Genomic DNA, 19,649 nt, shown 5'->3' with positions numbered 1-19,649 from the left:
AACCCACTCCAGTGTTCTTGCCTGGAGAATCCCCGGGATGGGGGAGCCTGGTGGGCTGCCATCTATGGGGCCGTACAGAGTCGGACACGACTGAACCGACTTAGCGGCAGCAGCAGAGTCTCAAGGTATCTGAGGCTCTGAACTTTTTTGCTGGAATTCACCCTGAGTTGCACTTCTTCTGGAAGGCAACAAATGACACTAGGGTAGATTCCACGTTCTCAGGTTGAGAATGAATACACTGCCCAGTGCTCCAAAGGCTTCCGCCAGGATGTTTTGAGCCTCACTAGTGGCAAAAGTACTGGAGTGGTTGCCATGCCCTCCCCCAGGGGCTCTTCCTAACCCAAGGATAGAACCCACATCTCTCATGTCTCCTGCATTGGCAGGCAGGTTCTTCACCACCAGTGCCGCCTGGAAGGCTACGGAGGTCCTTCCTAATTGATCTCTATCTCAGCACCCTGTTTGTAGTCAGTTGTCTGCTTACCTGTTGGTTGTCTGTCTCCGCCATCAGTTACATAGGTAGGTGCCGAGAGAGCAGCTTCTGTTCTGCTCACCACTCACTGTATACACAGGACATAGAATTTCAGTATATACCTTTTAAGTGAAATAAATTAAACCATAGAGTGGAAGAGACCCCGAAGTCACCTAGTGTGTCCTCCCAATTCCCTCCACATCTTTCCTGATGAGTTCAAGATAGAAACTTCGAGTCACAGTAAATGCTGTATTTGGATATCTCAAAATGTCAATTAATTCTAAAGTATATTGAGTAGAAATCTGTCTTTCTGTCTGAAACTTCCCTTTACTTGTCATCTGGAGGTACACGTAATAGACTTAATTCTTTTCAATGTCACTTTCAAATATTTGAATATGACTCTCTCTTCCTCCCCACACTCTGCACATATTCTCATTCCTCAGAGAAACTGCTCCAACTGCTTCAATTACTTCTCCCCCCACCAGACCCCCCCACCAGCATTTTTCAATGAATCTTTGCTTCATTTGAGGCATCTCAAATAGAATTCAGTATGAAGAATACTGTGGGGTAATTATCTCCCCCCCCTTTTTTTTTAATACGGCCACTTTATGTATGTAATAAAAGCTGCAAAAATTGTTTTCTCCCTTTTCTAACAAATGTCATGCTAGTAATTTATATCAAGAGTGCAATCAGCCAAAACCACTGGTTTCATTTCTCATGCATGTACTCAAGTCTCCCTACCTGGTGCATCTAATTGCTTGAACTTAACTATGGCTTCCATCTTTCATCTTGTTAGCTCTGATCCATCATTCTAACCTGTCTAGATCTCTCTGAATCTTATTCCTGTCAGCTGACTTATTAGTGCTATCTCATGGTTCTTTGTCAACTGAACCCTTGACAGGCTTGCTCGTTTTGACTTTATCCAAGTTGCCAGTAAAAATGCTGAACAACGCAGACACATTAGCACAACCTGGACAGATCTCTTCCAGGTAAACATGGCGCCTTGGACATCACACTTTGGGTTTGGTCATTCAGTCAGGCATGGAGTCTCATTAATGCATATTGCTCCTTTTTGTTCAAATGCCTCACTGCAGGCCATTCACGTTCTATCTGTATAGCTATCCCTTGATGCCCCAGCCTGCAAAGCATAGGAGAAAAGGAAGTGAGGCAAATCTGGGTGACTTTTTTTTCTTGGTGAGCAGCACAGGAAGCAGCCTAGAAGCCGCAGGGGGATGTGGTTCTTCAGGATGAAGGCTTGTGCTTTGCACTGACCTAGTGATTCATTCAGTCACACCATCTCCTGTCTCATTGATTTGCCTCACAGCACCTCTCACTTCTCATATAATCTGCCACCTGCTACTTCTCTCTCTTGGTCCTCTCTCAAGATTTACATGCATTTGGATGAAGGCTAGGAAGTTCTAAGGGAGTGATTTGCTACAGTCCAAAGATGAGAAGAAGAAGAGCTAGTAATCCTTTTGATGAAGATCTGAGACAGCCTTCCTGGGTAGCCCAGGATATCCCCTTCAAAAGATGTAGCTCTTCTTAGCTCTTCAGTTCTTCTTTATACTTTCTCACCTTCCCTTTCCTGGACTGACTCCCACCTTACTCTAAGCAGAAGTTGACAGGTCTGTTTCCACACACAGTAGACGGAGCTTTCTCTACTATTCTGGAGAAACAGTGAGCCTTGCCTCAGGGCCATGGGGCTGCTGCCTCTCTTGGCACCTGAAGGGTTTCTTCCTGAAAGCTTTTTCCTTCAGAAGCCACCAGCACCTGGTGCAGGGCATCAAGAGAAGAGCTTGGATGGGGCTGGGGCTGTGAGGGTCTTCTTTCTGTACTTTGTGGCTTTAATTTCTGCTTTCTTGCTCTATGTGCTAATTGCCCATTTCTTCTCTCCCTTCCTCTTTTTTCCCTCATTTTTCCCCCACTACACCTCCTCCAACCCCTTGGTCCAGAAGAGACAAACCCGACATTAATGATTGGCTGTGGAGGATGATGTTCCAGGTTCTGTATATTCTCACCCAGAGCTCTGCAATAAGCAGTCGCTTTTCAGCCTGCAACTTTTTTCATGATGACATCATACCTGCCACTTCAATCATCACCTATTTGTGATGGAAGAGCTGAAGCACGGCTAAGTGGGAAGTGGGAAAATGCTGCAGGTTTGAATGGCTTTGCTTCTGAGTTGTACACCCTACCCATGTGTGTGCATGTGCAATAGAAAATACCAAACATGTAGCACTCAAATAACTTTCTCCATCTGCCACATGTAAACAGGCATGAAGAGCTCAGGTACAGGGCAAACCGCAGTTCAGGTCATCACGTTGCACTGTCAGATCTGCTGTGGGCTTAACTGTGTTCCCTCGAATTCTTATGATGAAGCTCTGCATCTCAGTGTGAGGGTATTTGGAAGTGGGGCCACTGGGAGATAATTAGGTTTAGATAAGATGAGGATGGAGCCCTTGTGATCACATTAGCGTCCTTATAAGAAGAGATACCAGAGAGCCTCTGTCTGTCCATCTCTTTCTCTTAGTCCTGTGAGGACACAGTGATAAGTTGGCAGGAAGAGGACCCTTGCTAGCGACCTGGCACCTTGATCTGGGACTTCCCAGCCTCCAGAACTGTGAGGGAATAAATTTCCATGGTTTAAGCTACCCAGTTTATGGTATTTGTTACGTCAGCCAGAGCAGACTAATACAAATTCCCAAGCTAATTATTTGCTACCTGCCATAACATTTGTTTTCCAAATGTGCCATTTGCACTCAAATCTACATGTAAATTGAATTAGCTAATTAATACAGGTATAAAATACCTCAGGATAGGAGTCCCTGGTGACTTCATTTCCCATTAATTCCTGTATATTTATATGTCTTCCCTTGGAACTCCTGGTTTAAACTATATTGGCTTCTTATTTAACTGTAAAGCACTCAGACAATTTTATCTAAATGTTCTCCTGTCCCTGTTACCTTGATATCCTGACTGTTTCCTGAAACTTTACACCTATCTATCCCTAAATTAGCCTCTTGGACTGTAGGCCCAAAAAACTGATCCCATTTTGTAGCAAAGCCCATGATTTCATTTCATTTCCATACCCTGTCTCTCTGCTGTTATGTTAAAAACTTAGGACTTAAAATGTAAGTAACTGGTTTCCTTTCAGGAAAAGGATTAAAATGGCCAATTTCTCAATGATGATAAGGATGATATCTAATATTTACGAGTATTCATTTAATTCTTATGACAAATGCTATGAAGTAAGGGATATTCTGTCCATGTTTATGGATGAGGAAGTGAGGGAAAGAGATTAACCACCAAAAATTATACATCCAGTGAGTGATGTCATCAGGATTTGAATTTAGACATCTAAATCCAGATCTCACATTCCTGACGATTAAGCTACCAGACGTATTCATTGGACATACCATCTAAAAAGACCCAGAAGTCAAAGTAGAAGACCCTAAGAGGGAGTTGTTAGCAGCCTGGATTTTGTTTCACTGCTTACTTCTCAGGAGGATTTATCTATTTCTTTTGTATAGAAGGGTTACTAAATATCACCTTGCCATTTGGCCTTCTGTTGCCAGATAGGAAGTCTCCTGGTTTACTTCATTTGAATGATTCATGCTTCATACCATACTGAATACTCTCCATCAATCAAGAAAAAGGTTTAACAAACTCACAGACATAGAGAACACACTTGAGGTTGTCAAGGGCAGGTCGAGTAGAAGAGGGATGGATTGGGAGTTTGGGATTAAACTACTATATAGAGAATAAATAAACACAAGGTCCTACTGTATAGCACAAGAAACTGTATTCACTATCCTGTGATAAACCATAATGGAAAAGAAAATGAAAATATATATATATATATGTTTAACAGAATCAATTTCCTGTATAGCAGAAATTAATACAACATTGTAAATCAATTATACTTCAATATAAATTTTAAAATAAAAATAAAATTTTAAAAAATTCACTTGTTTCAAATGAAGAGTTTAGATGTGTGTGTTAGGAGCTGACATTAGACAGAGCCAGTAACCCTCATTCAGTATGGATGCTAAAGGCCAGTCCACAGGCACTTCAGACTCCTGTAACACTGCTCAATTTTTTGCTTCCATAATGATGCTTTTTACACAAGCATCCTCGTTTGCCAATTTTAAGGCTAGAAGATATTTGGCCCACACATGGGAAACAAAGGGCACTAACACTTGGATCGGCTGATTCTATCTTGGATACTGAGAACAGAAGAATCTTCAAACAATTTCCTACTGCTAGCAGTGTGGTACAAATAGCTGTTGTTGGACAGACCATTAAACAATACAAAGTTTCCCTTAAGACAGACTTAAGAACTCATAACATCTGCCTTTAGTCATAGGAGACTGTAACAAAACATGCTCTCGTGTGTCTATTTGAACAGCATCATCAGGCGGTGCAGAGTAGCCATTTAATCAGCATGCACTGAGCTGAATGGAGATCTGTGGGAACCAGGGCAAAGAGGGCAACGGGATCCTCTGCTCCTCCAGGCCAAAGTGATCTCCCCTTTGCAGAGCTAACTGGCCTCAGAGAGCAAGTGGCGAAAAAGCACATGGCATTGTTTTCTGTCCCAACCATCCTCTCACTACCTTGTAAATATAGATCTTCGCTGGTGATCAGACAGTGGAATCTCCATAGCTAGAGCAGGCATGCTGTGACGGAGCATCGTTTTTGGAGGCCAAGCTTGTGCTCTGTCCCTTAATGCCTGGTGACCTTAAGCATAATGTTTAACTGCTTTTTCCGGGTTTGTGGTTTAATCTCCATTTTTTGCAGGTTGATCATAAAGATCCAGTCATCATCACTCATGAACCCCTTTCTTCTTTCCTCTTTGAGGAAATGGATGATGTCAGTTATTTCTGCATGGGAGCCTGGTGGGCTGCCATCTATGGGGTCTCACAGAGCTGTGCACGACTGAAGCGACTTAGCAGCAGTAGTAGCAGCAGCTCCTAGTGTATGTCTTGGCTTCTGTTTGACATCAAAAAGTGCTTGTAAAATGCGTGTCTCGTTTCTCGCATATTTAAATACCTCTCTATATGTTGGTCATCTAGTTGATTCTTAAATGTTTTTTTAAAGAGAAAGATTTTTTTTTTTAACTCAGGTCTAGGTTATTTACATATAAGCTATCTGTTAAGTTATGTATTAGTATTATTAGCATTAAGTTCAGTTATTTACATACAATAAAGTACTCAATCTTAAGAGGACTCATTCTTAAGTAAATTTTTATATCTCCATACAATCATGGAACCACTACTCAGATAAAGATAATAAAAAGCAATTCAGTTGCTTCAGAAGTTTCCTTCATGCTATTTGTAGTCAAGGCTCCCCTTGCTAGGGAAAATCATTATTCTGACTTCTGTCACCATAGATTCGTTTTGCTCATTCTTAGACTATGTACCTTGCTGGGTCTGGATTCCTTCATTCAACAGTGCTGTGAGATTCATCCATATTGTCATGTACATCAGTAGTTTGTTCATTTTTTCCACTGTGCAGTATTCTGTGGTTTATATAAACTGTAGTTAATCCACTCACCTAATGATGGACAATGAGTTTGTTTCCAGTTTTTAGCAATGACGAATAAAGCTATAAATATACTTGTGTACATCTTTTGGTGCATGTAGGCATTCATTTCTCTTGGGTAAGTGCAAGGAATGCAATTACTAGGTCATAGGGAGAAGGCAATGGCAACCCACTCCAGTGTTCTTGCCTGGAGAATCCCAGGGATGGTGGAGCCTGGTGGGCTGCTGTCTATGGGGTCGCACAGAATCGGACACAACTGAAGCGACTTAGCAGCAGCAGCAGGATCATTGTATGTTTACTTTTATTAGAAACTACCAAATAATTTTACAAACTAGTTGTACAGACTTATAATCTCCTCAGCAATGTATTGAATTCTAATTCCTCCAAATTCTTACATGAGCATTTCCCTTTTTTTCAATTTTATTTTTTGACCACACTGTGTGGCATGTGGGACCCTCGTTCCCCGACCAGGGATAGAACCTGTATCCCATGTGTTGGAAGCATGGAGTCAAGCACTGGGCCAGCAGGGAAGCCCCTGTCTTACGAGCATTTGATATCGTCAGTCTTTACAGTTTTAGCCATCTTGATGTAATGAATTTGGGTTTTCATTTGAGGGTTATTTATAACTTATGGACTTATAAATAATTCGTTTTCCAATGTGGTCCTCCATCTTAGTAAGTGGTTTAATGTGATAAATATGCTTCTAGTCAAAACATCTCTATCTGGCAGTCAGAGCTGCAGAATGAGGTGCAGAAGGAGACTTGGATTCAAACATGACATGGTAGGAACTCCAAATTTCTAACAGGTAAATTAAATGTAAAATCGAGTATTGAAAGATAGAGTAAATAGAACACCAGTTAAGACAATGAACAATGTAACTCTCTTTTGTCCCTACACTTATCAGTAGGAAGTTTGGTTAACAAATATTTACTAAACGCTTCTCAGGTGGCTCAGTGGTAAGAAAAAAAAAAATCTGCTTGCCAATGTTGGAGCCATGTGTTCAATCCCTGGGTCAGGAAGACCCCCTGGAGGAGGAAGTGGCAACCCACTCCAGTGTTCTTGCCTAGAAAAATCCCATGGACAGAGGAGCCTGCTAGGCTAAAGACCATGAAGTTGCAAAGAGCTGGACAAGACTGAGTGACTAAGCACACATATTAGCTACCTCTGTGAGCTTGATAGAATACTTGAAAGTTTCTGATAATTTTGTTCAGTACTCAAAACCTTCACAAAATTGGTATTATCTTCATTATATAACTTGGGAAAGCAGAGATAGTTTGCTGAGGATGACTACCTTGCTTTACCGTGGTACAACCACAGCACTCACCCCAAACCCTCTCCATCACCCAAGCTGCTGCTTTTTTTAAGTTTATTTATTTTTAATTGAAGGATAATTGCTTACAATATTGTGTTGGTTTCTGCCATACATCAGCATGAATCAGCCATAGGTATACATACGTCCCCTCCCTCTTGAACCTCCCCCCCACCTCTCAGCCCATCTCACCCTTTAGGTAGTCACAGAGTACCAGTTTGAGTTCCCTGAGTCATACAGCCAGTCATCCATACTGGCTGTCTATTTTACATATGGTAGTGTATATGTTTCCATGCCACTCTCTCCGTTCATCCTATCCTCTCCTTCCCCCACCCTCCCGCCGCCTTCTGGTCCACAAATCTGTTCTCTATGTCTGCGTCTCCATTAAGCTGTTGCTTTTTCAATCCTCCTAAAGGACAACTATTCTTTCCCTACTAAATAACACTCAAATGACCCACCTTGTCCACCAAATAAGGTCCAAGTTCTTTTTAAAAAAAAGTTATTGGAGTATAGTTGGTTTAAAATTTGTGTTAATTTCAGGTGTATAGCAAAATGAATCAGTTATACATATACATATATCCACTCTTTAAGATTAAATAATCTGAAATGAGCCATTACAGAGTAATCCCATATAAGCCATTACAGAGTACTGAGTAGAGTTTCTTGTCCTATATGTGCGGGTGTGCTAAGTCGCTTCAGTTCTGTCCGACTCCTTTGTGACCCTATGAACTGTAGCCCACCAGGCTCCTCTGTCCATGGGATTCTCCAGGGAAGAATACTAGAGTGGGTTGCCATGCCCTCCTCCAGGGGATCTTCCTAACCCAGGGATTGAACCCTCATGCCTTATGTCTCCTGCATTGACAGGCAGGTTCTTTACTGCTAGCGCCACCTGGGAAGCCCCTTGTGGATATCAGTTCAGTTCAGTTCAGTTCAGTCGCTCAGTCCTGTCCGACTCTTTGCGACCCCATGAATCACACCACGCCAGGCCTCCCTGTCCATCACCAACTCTCGGAGTTCACTCAGACTCAACGTCCATCAAGTCAGTGATGCCATCCAACCATCTCGTCCTCTGTCGTCCCCTTCTCCTCCTGCCCCCAATCCCTCCCAGCATCAGGGTCTTTTGCAATGAGTCAACTCTTCGCATGAGGTGGCCAAAGTACTGGAGTTTCAGCTTTACATCATTCTTTCCAAAGTAATCCCAGGGCTGATCTCCTTCAGAATGGACTGGTTGGATCTCCTTGCAGTCCAAGGGACTCTCAAGAGTCTTCTCCAACACCACAGTTCAAAAGCATCCATTCTTCGGCACTCAGCTTTCTTCACAGTCCAACTCTCACATCCATACATGACTACTGGAAAAACCATAGCCTTGACTAGACGGACCTTAGTCGGCAAAGTAATGTCTCTGCTTTTCAATATGCTATTTAGGTTGGTCATAACTTTTAGAAGGCCCTTATTAGTTGTTGTTGTTATTTAGTTGCTAAATTGTGTCTCACTTTTCTGCAATTCCATGGACTGTGTAGCCCACGAACCTCCTCTGTCCATGGGATTTCCCATGAAGTGAGTTGCCATTTCCTTCTCCAGGGGATCTTCCCCCATCCAGGGATCAAACCAAAGTCTCCTGCATTGTCAGGTGGATTCTGTACCACTGAGCCACCACAGAAGTACTTCTTATTAGTTACCTATTTTATATATAGTAGAGTGTGTGTGTGTCAATCCCAAACTTCCAGTTTAAGGTCCAAGTTCTTACCCATGTTCACAATCTCTTTTCCTGCCCCTCCCCACCCTTAGTTAGAGTTTGTTACATTTCCATGTTTGTCTCTCATTTCTCCCCTTCATAAATCTGACCCTTAAAATCAAACCAAAGATATTCTACACATTGTGCTCTACATGGAACTATCTCTGCCCTCAGACTACTGTTTACTCCAACTTCTATCAAAATATTTCCTGACATTTTGAAAGTTTAAATGACACCTCTTTTGTGAAATTGTCTCTGATTTCTCATTGCCCACAGCACTTCACTGCACTGAGGGGGAGGTAAAAATTGAAAGCTAGCATGATAGAAGTCTGAACTGAGCCTACCAGGAATACCAATTTCTCCAGACCTGTCTGATGAGTGGGGAGCCTCCCACAAGCACAACCTGCATGACGCACCTGCAGGAGAAAGGGGGCCTGTGATGAAGACATTTCAGGGCTTCCCGGGAGCTGAGAATGGGGAGTGAAGAGCACAGTGCGAGGTTTGTTTCCCATATTGGTTCCAGATTGGCCAGCGTTTAGGCCCTATAGAGAAAAAAGAGACGATGAGTGAATGCTAAGGGAGCAGTGTTCACAGGAGAATCTTTAGAGATATGGGGGCAGAAGCAACCTTGGATCTGCCTGCAATCCAGAGTGTCATGCAAAGACAGAATGAGGTTGGGTACTCTCCCAATCTTAGAGCCCAACTTTGGCATTTCATGGGCTCCAGCATTGCAGGGGGAGCCCATAGATCTGATCAGAGCAGTGGGAAGTCCTGTGGGAAGGGACTTGTCTGTGAGTTCATCTCAATTCCCAGAATCTGAGGGAAGCCTCACAAGTGCTTTAAGAATGCTTAATAGATGGCCAAGACTCTGTGTAAGGACTTCCCTGTAGCTCAAATGGTAAAGAATCTGCCTGCTATGCAGGAGACCAGAGTTCAATCCCTGGGTCAGGAAGATCCTCTGGAGAAGGAAATGGTAATCCACTCCAGTATTCATGCCTGGAGAATTCCATGGACAGAGAAGCCTGGCCGGCTGTGGTTCATGGGGTCACAAAGAGTCAGACACGACTGAGTGACTCACACACACACACACACACACACACACACACACACACACACACATACACACAAGACTCTGTGTAAACCTGGGGCAAAAGCCTGTAGAATTTGGATTATTATTAATAATAATAATAATTATTATTATTCAATTTCATTTATGTGCACAGACAAGGAAGGCCTGGAAAAACTTGGGTTATGCAGATGTTCATTTATGACTTGAAATGGTTTAAAACTTATCTTCATGTAAGTATCTGATTTGATCACCTCATAACAACCATATGAGGCGGAATTAATTATCACTAGATTTTTCTGATATTAGTGGATTTGAGCACAGTATTGGTTGTGGAAAGAGTCTAGACTTACTGTCAGCAGGCCCAATATTGAGCCCTTTCTCTTCTACATATAACTGGGTGATCCTGGATAAACCCAACCTCTCTGAGCTTTAATTTCTTACCGGCAGGAGAAGAGTAACAGTTCATTTCGCATGGGGATGCTGTGGACCTCTGAGATGATGAACAACTCCTGTGCAATTGTGAGAAATTATCATGGCATGACTTTCTACCAATGGCATTCCCCTTCTGCCATGAATCAGTTGTTTCTGTCACTCCAAATCTTTGTTGTGACATTTCCATACATGTCTCAAGAGACTGAAAATACCAAAAGGAATGTATTCAGGCCTTATTCCTCTCTGTGTCATCTCATCCTGCAACTTAGGATGGTGTGGAATACCTCAGGGTGATGTGTTTCTCATCTTCAGTGGGAATGTGCAGGAAAGGATTCATGCTTCATTCATTCAGAACTACTTGGACTAGACACCAATCCGGAGAGTCTAAAATTATTTATTAAAGCATCAGCTGTATAACAGAGACAGATATAACTGCTCTAATCAAGCTTCCTAGGAACATAATACATGGCTAAGATAGAACATGAGCTACTGAAAGAGAGCAGGGAGTGGCCAGTTTTTTCCATGAAGGGTCAGATAGTAAACATTTTAGGTTACTGTGGCAACCACTTTATTCAGCCATTGTATCATATCAGCAGCCATAGATAATATGTAGGCAAATGAGAGTGTCTGTATTCCAACAAGCTGCATTTTAAAAAACAGGTGGTGGGTCTATTTTTGGCCTGCAGGCTACAGGTAGCCAACTCCTGAGGCAGAGGTTTGTCCTGTTGCCCAGGAGGATTTACTGACACAAGAAGCAAAAGTGGTGACATAAAAAAGTTGAAGTCACTGAGTAAAAGTAAAGATCTCTGTGAAGTCTAAAAAACTAAAAAGAACAAGCCCATAATCAGAGAGAGTCCATATAAAATGCTTACTGAATTGGATAAAAACAAATTTTATTCTAAAAAAGTTCGGAAAGGTAAAAAGAAGACACACAGGTTTTAGCTGCCAGAAAACTACTGTGGGCCAAACAGCATGATGTGACTTCTTAGAAAATCTAACGCGCTCCAGCCTCCATTAAGGAAAGCAGAGCATCCAGAACAAAACAAGGTGATCATCCCAGGGGGGTGGGGCTATGTCAGCCCAACTCACAATAGCAACCTTCACACCCAGGAAGTGCTCACTGGACAATAAATCTGTTCCAGGTGGAGCAGTTAGATATCTGAGTGTCTGTTGTGTGCAATCTCCATGCTGAATTCAAATGTGAAGAACTGCTGTTTGAGCTGAGAGCTGAAAGGCAGTATCCAGGTAATGTGGGAGAACAGTGTTTGGGGGAAAGGGTACCCAGGCGGGGGCAGCACTAGAATCTACTCTGATTCTCTGATGGAGCTCCATTCCACTCTTTCCCTTCAATATCCAATTAAAATAAAGGTTTCCGGAAAAAAAATGGTGGGGGTACGGAAGGCATCACACTTTCTAAGGTATCTTAACATTAGCTTTGTTTTTGGAAAGTATTGTTCCCTTCACCTGAGAGAGAAGAAATAAATGCACTGACCTGTTTAAGAAAACATTTGGAATATTTCAAATAGGGCTACAAAGGAAGATGAATTCAAAAAACCCATAGGTCTGCAGTGGGAGTTCTCATGGTCACCCATAATCCCCTTGCAAAGGAACTAATTATGTTTGGAGAAGACGTGTGTGCCTGATAAAATAATTAAAAATAAATTGCTCTCCTTGGAAATCCAAATTAACGAATGTTAGAGCAACCCTGTTGGTCACATAGATAATAAATAGACGTGTTTTCTCAAGTCTGTTAGGTGGCCCTGATTGATTTCCAATTCTGGCTACAACAGGGCCTGAGCAGCTTTTGAAACAAAGGTGAGGGGACCTCAGGCTCAGTGGGGACAGTTGATATCTCTTAGGGGATGGTGGTTGAAAGTCATCAGCCATGACACTCCCCATCCCCCAGCCCCTGACTTTTCCTGGCTGAGAATAGTGGACGCAGAGGAGCCAGTTTGACCCTCTACTTCCCCAGAGCTCCTAGTCGCTGCCAGAGCAGGGCAGGAGAGAAGCACTGCTAACCCTCTGCCCTCACATACCTACCACAGCCCCTTTTCCTGCCACTCAGTGCTGTCAGATCAAGGAAAATAAGGCCTTTGGCTAAGAAGGGCCAGGAGCCAGATGGACCTCTGGGTGTGGGAGGAAAGGGAGATTTGAGGCCTTAGGGAGCTGACGGGAGCACTGTTGCAAAAATTAAAAAAAAAATTTTTTTTTTTTACCAATGACTTACTAAGTCTTCTGGAGAAAAAAGAAGAAAGAAAGGCTACAAAATACTTTATCATTCCATTAAGGAACCCATATTGATTAAGAACCTACTATGCTGAGCTTGCTTGTGAGTAGCTAGCTTTTAGAGAAGGGATGGCGATGGGGTGGAGGAGAACATGGGATTTCTGTCTTCAAGGTTGTCACAGTCTGGTTGGGAGGCACATTTGATGCGAATGAAGGGCACATTCCCAACTTCTCTTGCCTTGCTGGCTTCAGGTCCTCTCCTATGCCTCTGATTTGGAGGCAAAGATCACCTAGAGCCAGGATGGCTGGACCGCTGAGTATTCTCCAGAGAATCAGTGACCTAAGAGAGCAAGGTGGAAGAAGCATGGCCCTGGAATCTGCCATAGGATCTCACTTCATCCCCAGCAACTGAGTGAGGGAGGTACTCTTCTCCTTACAGGTCTTCCGGATGAGGAGCCCAAGCCTTGGGAGGTGTGGCAAATGTAAGACCTAGCTCCTGGGGGCAGAGAAGGCAATGGCACCCCACTCCAGTACTCTTGCCTGAAAAATCCCATGGACGGAGGAGCCTGGTAGGCTGCAGTCCATGAGGTCGCAAAGAGTCGAACACAACTGAGTGACTTCACTCTGACTTTTCACTTTCATGCACTGGAGAAGGAAATGGCAACCCACTCCAGTGTTCTTGCCTGGAGAATCCCAGGAACAGGGGAGCCTGGTAGGCTACCATCTATGGGGTCGCCCAGAGTTGGACACGACTGAAGCGACTTAGCAGCAGCAGCAGCAGCAGCTCCTGGGAAAATGCAAGGGGGTGATTAGATGAAATACAAAGAAACTCTTAACTGTTTCTGGCGCCACAAACAAGCTCAATACATGTTTCCTCTGAGTCCTGGGTAGTTTACCCCAGGCCACAGACTCAGAGAAGGAAAGAACCAGGGGGCGCGCCTATCTTGGGCAGTCCAGTTCCAAAGTCTTTCCTCTTTGTGGGCACCTCTCAGGATTCAACTGTCTTCATCATCGTTGTCTCCCATCCTGTTTGTGGTCCAGCCTCCAGCCCCTTTCAAGTTCACCCAGAGGCTCTGTTCTTTCTGCACGCTTAGACTCAGAGCTGACAACTTCTTGGCCTTCCAGTACAGGCAAAGCAGGGATATGAGCAGAAAGAGGAGTATGACGAAGGGGCAGATGAATAGGAAATAGACTAAAGGTGCTGACGAACAGATCCTGGAAGGAAACGTGGACTCTGTACCAAAAAGGAAGAAAATAAAGAGAATCATTAGTCTCCAGCTTATTTGTACTCATCAATTATAAACACTTCTGGGATTTATTGTTACAGGAAACTATATGTACAAATAACAGGGCCAGATAGCAGGGGGCCCCTTAAATCACACTCGAGGAGCCAAGGAAAGGGAGTTGGGAGAAGAAGGCTCTAGGGCGGCTTCTTCCAGCCCGACTCCCCCTCACCCAGCAATTTCCAACCACCAGAGGTTCTGGTGACCTACTTAAAACTAACAGCCAGAAATGAAAACAAAACAAAAAAGAAAACCTCTCCTTTAATCTTCTTTCCTCAGAAAAGATATCTATAATTCAACCCTCGTTCCCAACTCTGTTGCCGATCCTGAATTTTTAACTGAGTTATTCCCACTGCTGCTTCTGAAACACACACACAGGCGCATGCGCGCACACACACATACACAGACACACACACACACATTCTACACTGTCCTTATATAACAAGAGTGCCCACAAATAAGAAACACCATCCCTTCCTGAATCTCCAAATTGGCCTCTCATCCCCTGGCAGCCCTGCCTCAACCCCATTCAGCCCCTTCACCTCTTCCTCTTACTGTTGCCTCCACCTGGTGAGCTCTCTGCTCCCCTATCATATCCTCATCTGTCACATCCTATAGCCTCTGGGTCCTGCCGGCCTCACTCTCCATCACATTGGCCTTCCTACCTTGCCTCAGGTACAGTTTTCCTCTTCTTTCTATCCTCTGCTCACACATACCTTTGTTTAGACTTCTTTCATTCCCTTTTAACCATCTTTGTCATCACAGTTACTCCAGTAGGTCTCACAGTGTCCTTTGTTTCTATAGCCCCTACAGTGCCTAGCACATGTGCCTTGATAATGCTTACTGATCTGAATTAAACTGGCTGGCCTGCAACCTCATGGGCAAAGGCTACTATATAAAGGCATGCTGAAGCATCTGGCAGCTGCAGCCCGCGGGGAAGTGCTATCAGCACATAGACTCGCAGAGCACACACCAGCAGCCCCTAGGGGTTCCTGGCCCAGCTACCAGGAAAGTAAAGGCGAGCGGACAGGGATTTAGTCTCTCAGTGCAGAAAGACACACGCTTAAAGAGACACCAACTATTAAATGCAGTTTTCCAACTACGTTTATTTACAACAGGATATTCAAAATCAGGGCTGTTCTGAAAACTCTGATATTAATGGTAGCTGTGCTTTTATTGGAAAATTGCAATGACCTAAGCACTTTCTTCTTCAGAGGTAAAACTATAGGATTCATGGGATTACAGATGCTTAGAGATGAAGACAACAGGTTGAGAGGTCCTTGTGACCAACCTCATGCTGCAAGAATTCCATTTTTGGCATTGCTAATACATTTTGTACCTTGAAAAATGTCTCTTTGTGGGAAGTCAAGAAAGAATCTAAACGTGGGTACAGCTCCTGTATTTGTAAACTTCCGGAGGAGAAGCCCCATGTCTTACGCATCTTTTCCTCCCGTGTAGCACTTTGTTCACAGGTCATCAGTGGAGATTAAAGAATGAGACAATTGCATGAGTGATCTGCACACACAGGAACTCAGGGGTCACTGCCATGATGTTCCCCAGAGTACAGATCATCTCTGAACATAAGGCTGGCAGCTTTAAACAGGGCTGGCAAGCAGCTACAAGGGCTTATTCCCTGGCTTTTCTCTGGCCTCATTTATATTCTCCACCCTAAATCTAATTTTTGGTTTTAAAAGTGTGGGCAATGATAAAGCTAGATTTTGAATTCTTTCTCATTCCTTTTCACATCCTTCCTGACTCTTCTCTCCAAGGCCCTCCTATAATAATTCTACTAGGTCTTATCTGAATACATTTGAAAGCATATAGTTAAGAAAAAGGTACAGAATGCAATGTTAAAAAAGAATGGTGCTATAGAGACCAACAAGCACGAGTTCTGGCCTTGCTACTTCACAGTATCTACTTTGTCTCAAAGATAGCTGGGTTCAAATCATGGCTCTACAACTTACCATTATTGACTTTGGACACGTTACTTATCCTCTCTTTCTAACCATTAGTTTCCTTGTCAATCAAATGAGGATAATAATTTCCAGAGTTATAATGAGATAATGCTTAGTAAAGCATTAAACAGTGCTTGGCACATTTGTTGAATCAACAAAGAATAAATATCAGCTAGAAAGCTACGAACAAAGTTAGGAAAATCACAAGCAAGTTTTCCCCAGGAGACTAGGCAGAAAAGAGGGCTGCAGGCCTGGCTCTGTCCTTCCACAGCCCAAGCCTCTCCCTTAAATCTCTGATCTCTCTGTCTACAGGGCAGGGAGACATTCAGTTGAGAGTCAAATGATTACTTGTGAGACTCTGGCTTCCTTTTCCAATCATGGGAAGCAGAGAATTGGGAGGTAAGAGTCCCACGGCACCCATGTGTCACTGTTGCTAGGATGGAGACATGCTGATGGGAAACAGGGCCGGCACAGAGAAGGTAGAAAGAAACTTGGCTCTTGGATTTTTCTGCCACTGAGACTCTAACCTTCAGCATGAAGGGACTGCCAGAGGGCCTGACTATATAAATGGGGAGGAGGCTGCTTGACTTCGAGCAACCTGTCATCCAAGGACAACAAAACAGACCCCTCACAGTGCTGAATTGGCCCACAGCTAGAAGCTGTCAGCTCCAGTGCTTCTAAATGACCTCTCCTGGGAGGGCAGCACTTGCTCTGGGTCCCACAGTCACTGTTCCCACCATCTGCCTCTCACCCATATCTGGATGAGCATTAGTGACATTCAAAACCATTAGGGCTTGGCATTTTGAAGCAATCCGAGTAAATGCCCTGTGCTCCAAGCACAAGGCCTGTAAGGCAGAGCCAAAAGTGTAATGAGAATGCTTTATCACAAGGTTTAGTTTGTAACTTGTTTCTACCTTGCAGCCAAGCATATCATGAGGAGTGTTCTTGTCTGATACTACCCCAAATATACTGACTTTGGGCTTCCCCGGTGGGCTAGTGGTAAAGAACTAGCCAGCCAATGCAGGAGATATAAGAGACGCAGGTTCTATCCCTAGGTTGGGAAGATCCCCTGGAGGAGGGTATAACAACCCGCTCTAGTATTATTGTTTGGAGAATCCCAAGGACAGAGGAGCCTGGCAGGCTACAGTCCATAGCATTGCAAAGAGTCGGATACAGCTGAAGCAACTTAGCATGCACACATGCATACAGACTTTGGAGAAGAAAGGTTGAGGATAATGAGGGGACTATCAACTCCCTCGCAACCCTAACCCACTCTTGGGCAACTGACATGCCAGGTGTGGCCATGTGGGAGAGGTGGCTCCTGCCAAGAACTGAAGGCAAGGTTAGGTAATGTGATACAAGTACATCCCAGGATAAATGAGCCCCTGACAGCATTGGTTTTAACTCCATTAAGACTCGCTTGCCCATTCTTTCATCAGGCATTTGTTGAACTGAGAGCTATGTGCCAGTCCTTGTTGAAAGCACCAGAGTAGCATTGATAAATGACATGTCCTCTCCAGAAACATCAGTGTGATAGGGGCTCGAGACTCCTATGAGGACTTGCTTTCTAAACATATCCTTACCACCCAAAAGCTGGGAAATAGTAACAAACACCATACTACCACAAATAATCCAGCACCCAGAAAGCCTTATAACCTTGCCTATTAATTAATCAGAGAATTCTCTAGAATGAGATACAAAACGACTCAGGTAGTTGTTAGCCCCTGCGTTGGTTTAGTCATAGCTAAGAAAGTAAGCTGGAGAGAAAAATGCAAGGTGAGATCCACCAGGGAAACACTTCTCCATTTCCTGCCTTCACAGGAGTCACAGGCTTCATAGTTTTATTAAGTAGCCCCAAACTAACCCAACCCAGTAATGACAAACAGAGATGGTAGAAAACCATTTGAGAAGTGAGAACTGGTAGCCTATTGTATTTGACCTGAACTTTATTAATATACAGAGCTGGTCCTGACCAGGAGGGCGGCTATACTGATTCAGTAAGTGTATCTGAGCATCTTCTGTGTGCCAGGCACTGTGCTAGGGCTGAGAACAAGACACTCAGTCTTTGCCTTCCCAGAAGGTATTGTCTGGCCCTGATGATGGATGTTAAACAGGTGTGATGACTAAGAGACAAAAGTAAGTCACTGAGAATGTAGCAGTTAAGCTGGTTGGTGAAGGATTAGTAAGTGTTGACCAGGGACAGATAACATGAAGGAGAATTCCAATCAGGAGGTGGTATAAATTCACTCAAGATGTTGGACTGTCAATCTGCTCCCCTCTCTTCTGAGCTTCCTCTTCTGATTCTCCAGTGGCTCTGTTCTCTCTAGAATATAAACGTGCTCAAGTCCCTACTAACTTCAAACCAACACAGAACAAAGCAAAGCTTCAGTGAACCTCTTGCCTTCTGTTCTTGTCTTCTCTCCCTTTACATCAAAGCTCTTGAAGGACTTTCTTGGCGGTCTCATGGTTAAGAACCCACCTTTCAATGCAGGGGACATGAGTTTGATCCCTGGTTGGGGAACTAAGATCCCATATGCTGTAGCGCAACTAAGTCCACACACTGCAACAAGAAGTCCTTGCACCGCAACTGGAGAAAGCCCATAAACCTCAATGAAGACCCAGTGCAGCCACACACACACACACACACACACACACACACACACACACACACGCTCTTAAAAGCATGAGCTGGATTTGATGTGTCCACTTTTTCCCTGCGGTCTCACTTTACTACTTTTCTGTGATTGTCCTATGTTGTCAAACCCAAAGGATATTTTCCTATTTTTCTCTTAATTGATCTCTTTGCACTAGCTGAAGCTGTTGGCTCTCCCTTTCTCCTTGATACCCTTGCCACTTTTGGTGTCTGTGATACCACCAAACCCCAGTTCTCCTATCTCTGGCTACTCCTTCCATTCTTCACAGGCTTCTCTTCTGCAATCCTCTGAGAAATAGTGGCATCTCAGGGGTCCATCCTTGGGCATCATTATAGGCTGTAAGTTGATGATTTCTAATCTATAACTCTGGCAGAGATCTCACTTGGAAATTCCATAGTTTATTGGATAGATCTCCCTAGATAACTCACTGGTACTCCAAACTCAATTCCAGCCCAACTTACTCAAAATTGAACTAATCTTCTTCTTTAGATCCTTTTCTTACATTACCTCATCTAGTGACTGTCCCCACTATACCAGAAGCCTGGTATTTATTCTTGATTCTCTTCTTCTGCTCATTCACCCTCCACATACACACATAGGCATGTGATCTCAGTCACTTTAGTCATGTCCGACTCTTCATGACCCCATGCACTATAGCCTGTCAGGCTCCTCTGTCTGCAGGATTTTCCAGGTAAGAATACTGGAGAGGGTTGCTGTGCCCTCCTCCAGGGGGTCTTCCCAACCCAGGATTGAACCCGCGTCTCCTGCATCTCCTGCTTTGCAGGCGGGTTCTTTACTGCTGAGCCACTGGGGAAGCCACATACAGATAATCAGTCTCTAAATCCTGAAGACGCCATCTCCTAATATGGAATGCAGAGTGCTGTCCTCTCAGCCCTCATAGGCACTGACTTCATTTGGGCCTTCATCTTGTCTCTCCTGGGCCCCTACAGTCAATTTCAAATAGTTCTCCCAGCTCTGT

General features: G+C 43.8%; 1 protein-coding gene across 1 annotated transcript in view; it reads right to left on the bottom strand.

Moving 5' to 3' along the window:
- Positions 13,533–19,649, bottom strand: part of CD101 (CD101 molecule) — a 36,751-nt gene continuing 30,634 nt past the window's right edge. The window contains exon 9 of the mRNA XM_005677811.3: positions 13,533–14,012. Coding sequence (XP_005677868.2) covers positions 13,774–14,012 — 239 coding nt within the window. The 3' untranslated portion in view covers positions 13,533–13,773. The remainder of the gene's footprint in view (positions 14,013–19,649) is intronic.

Source organism: Capra hircus, chromosome 3 (assembly GCF_001704415.2).
Source record: "Capra hircus breed San Clemente chromosome 3, ASM170441v1, whole genome shotgun sequence".
Classification (NCBI taxonomy): Eukaryota; Metazoa; Chordata; class Mammalia; order Artiodactyla; family Bovidae; genus Capra; species Capra hircus.
Note: the sequence above shows the minus strand (reverse complement) of the source record. Positions and strands in the feature narration are given on the sequence as shown.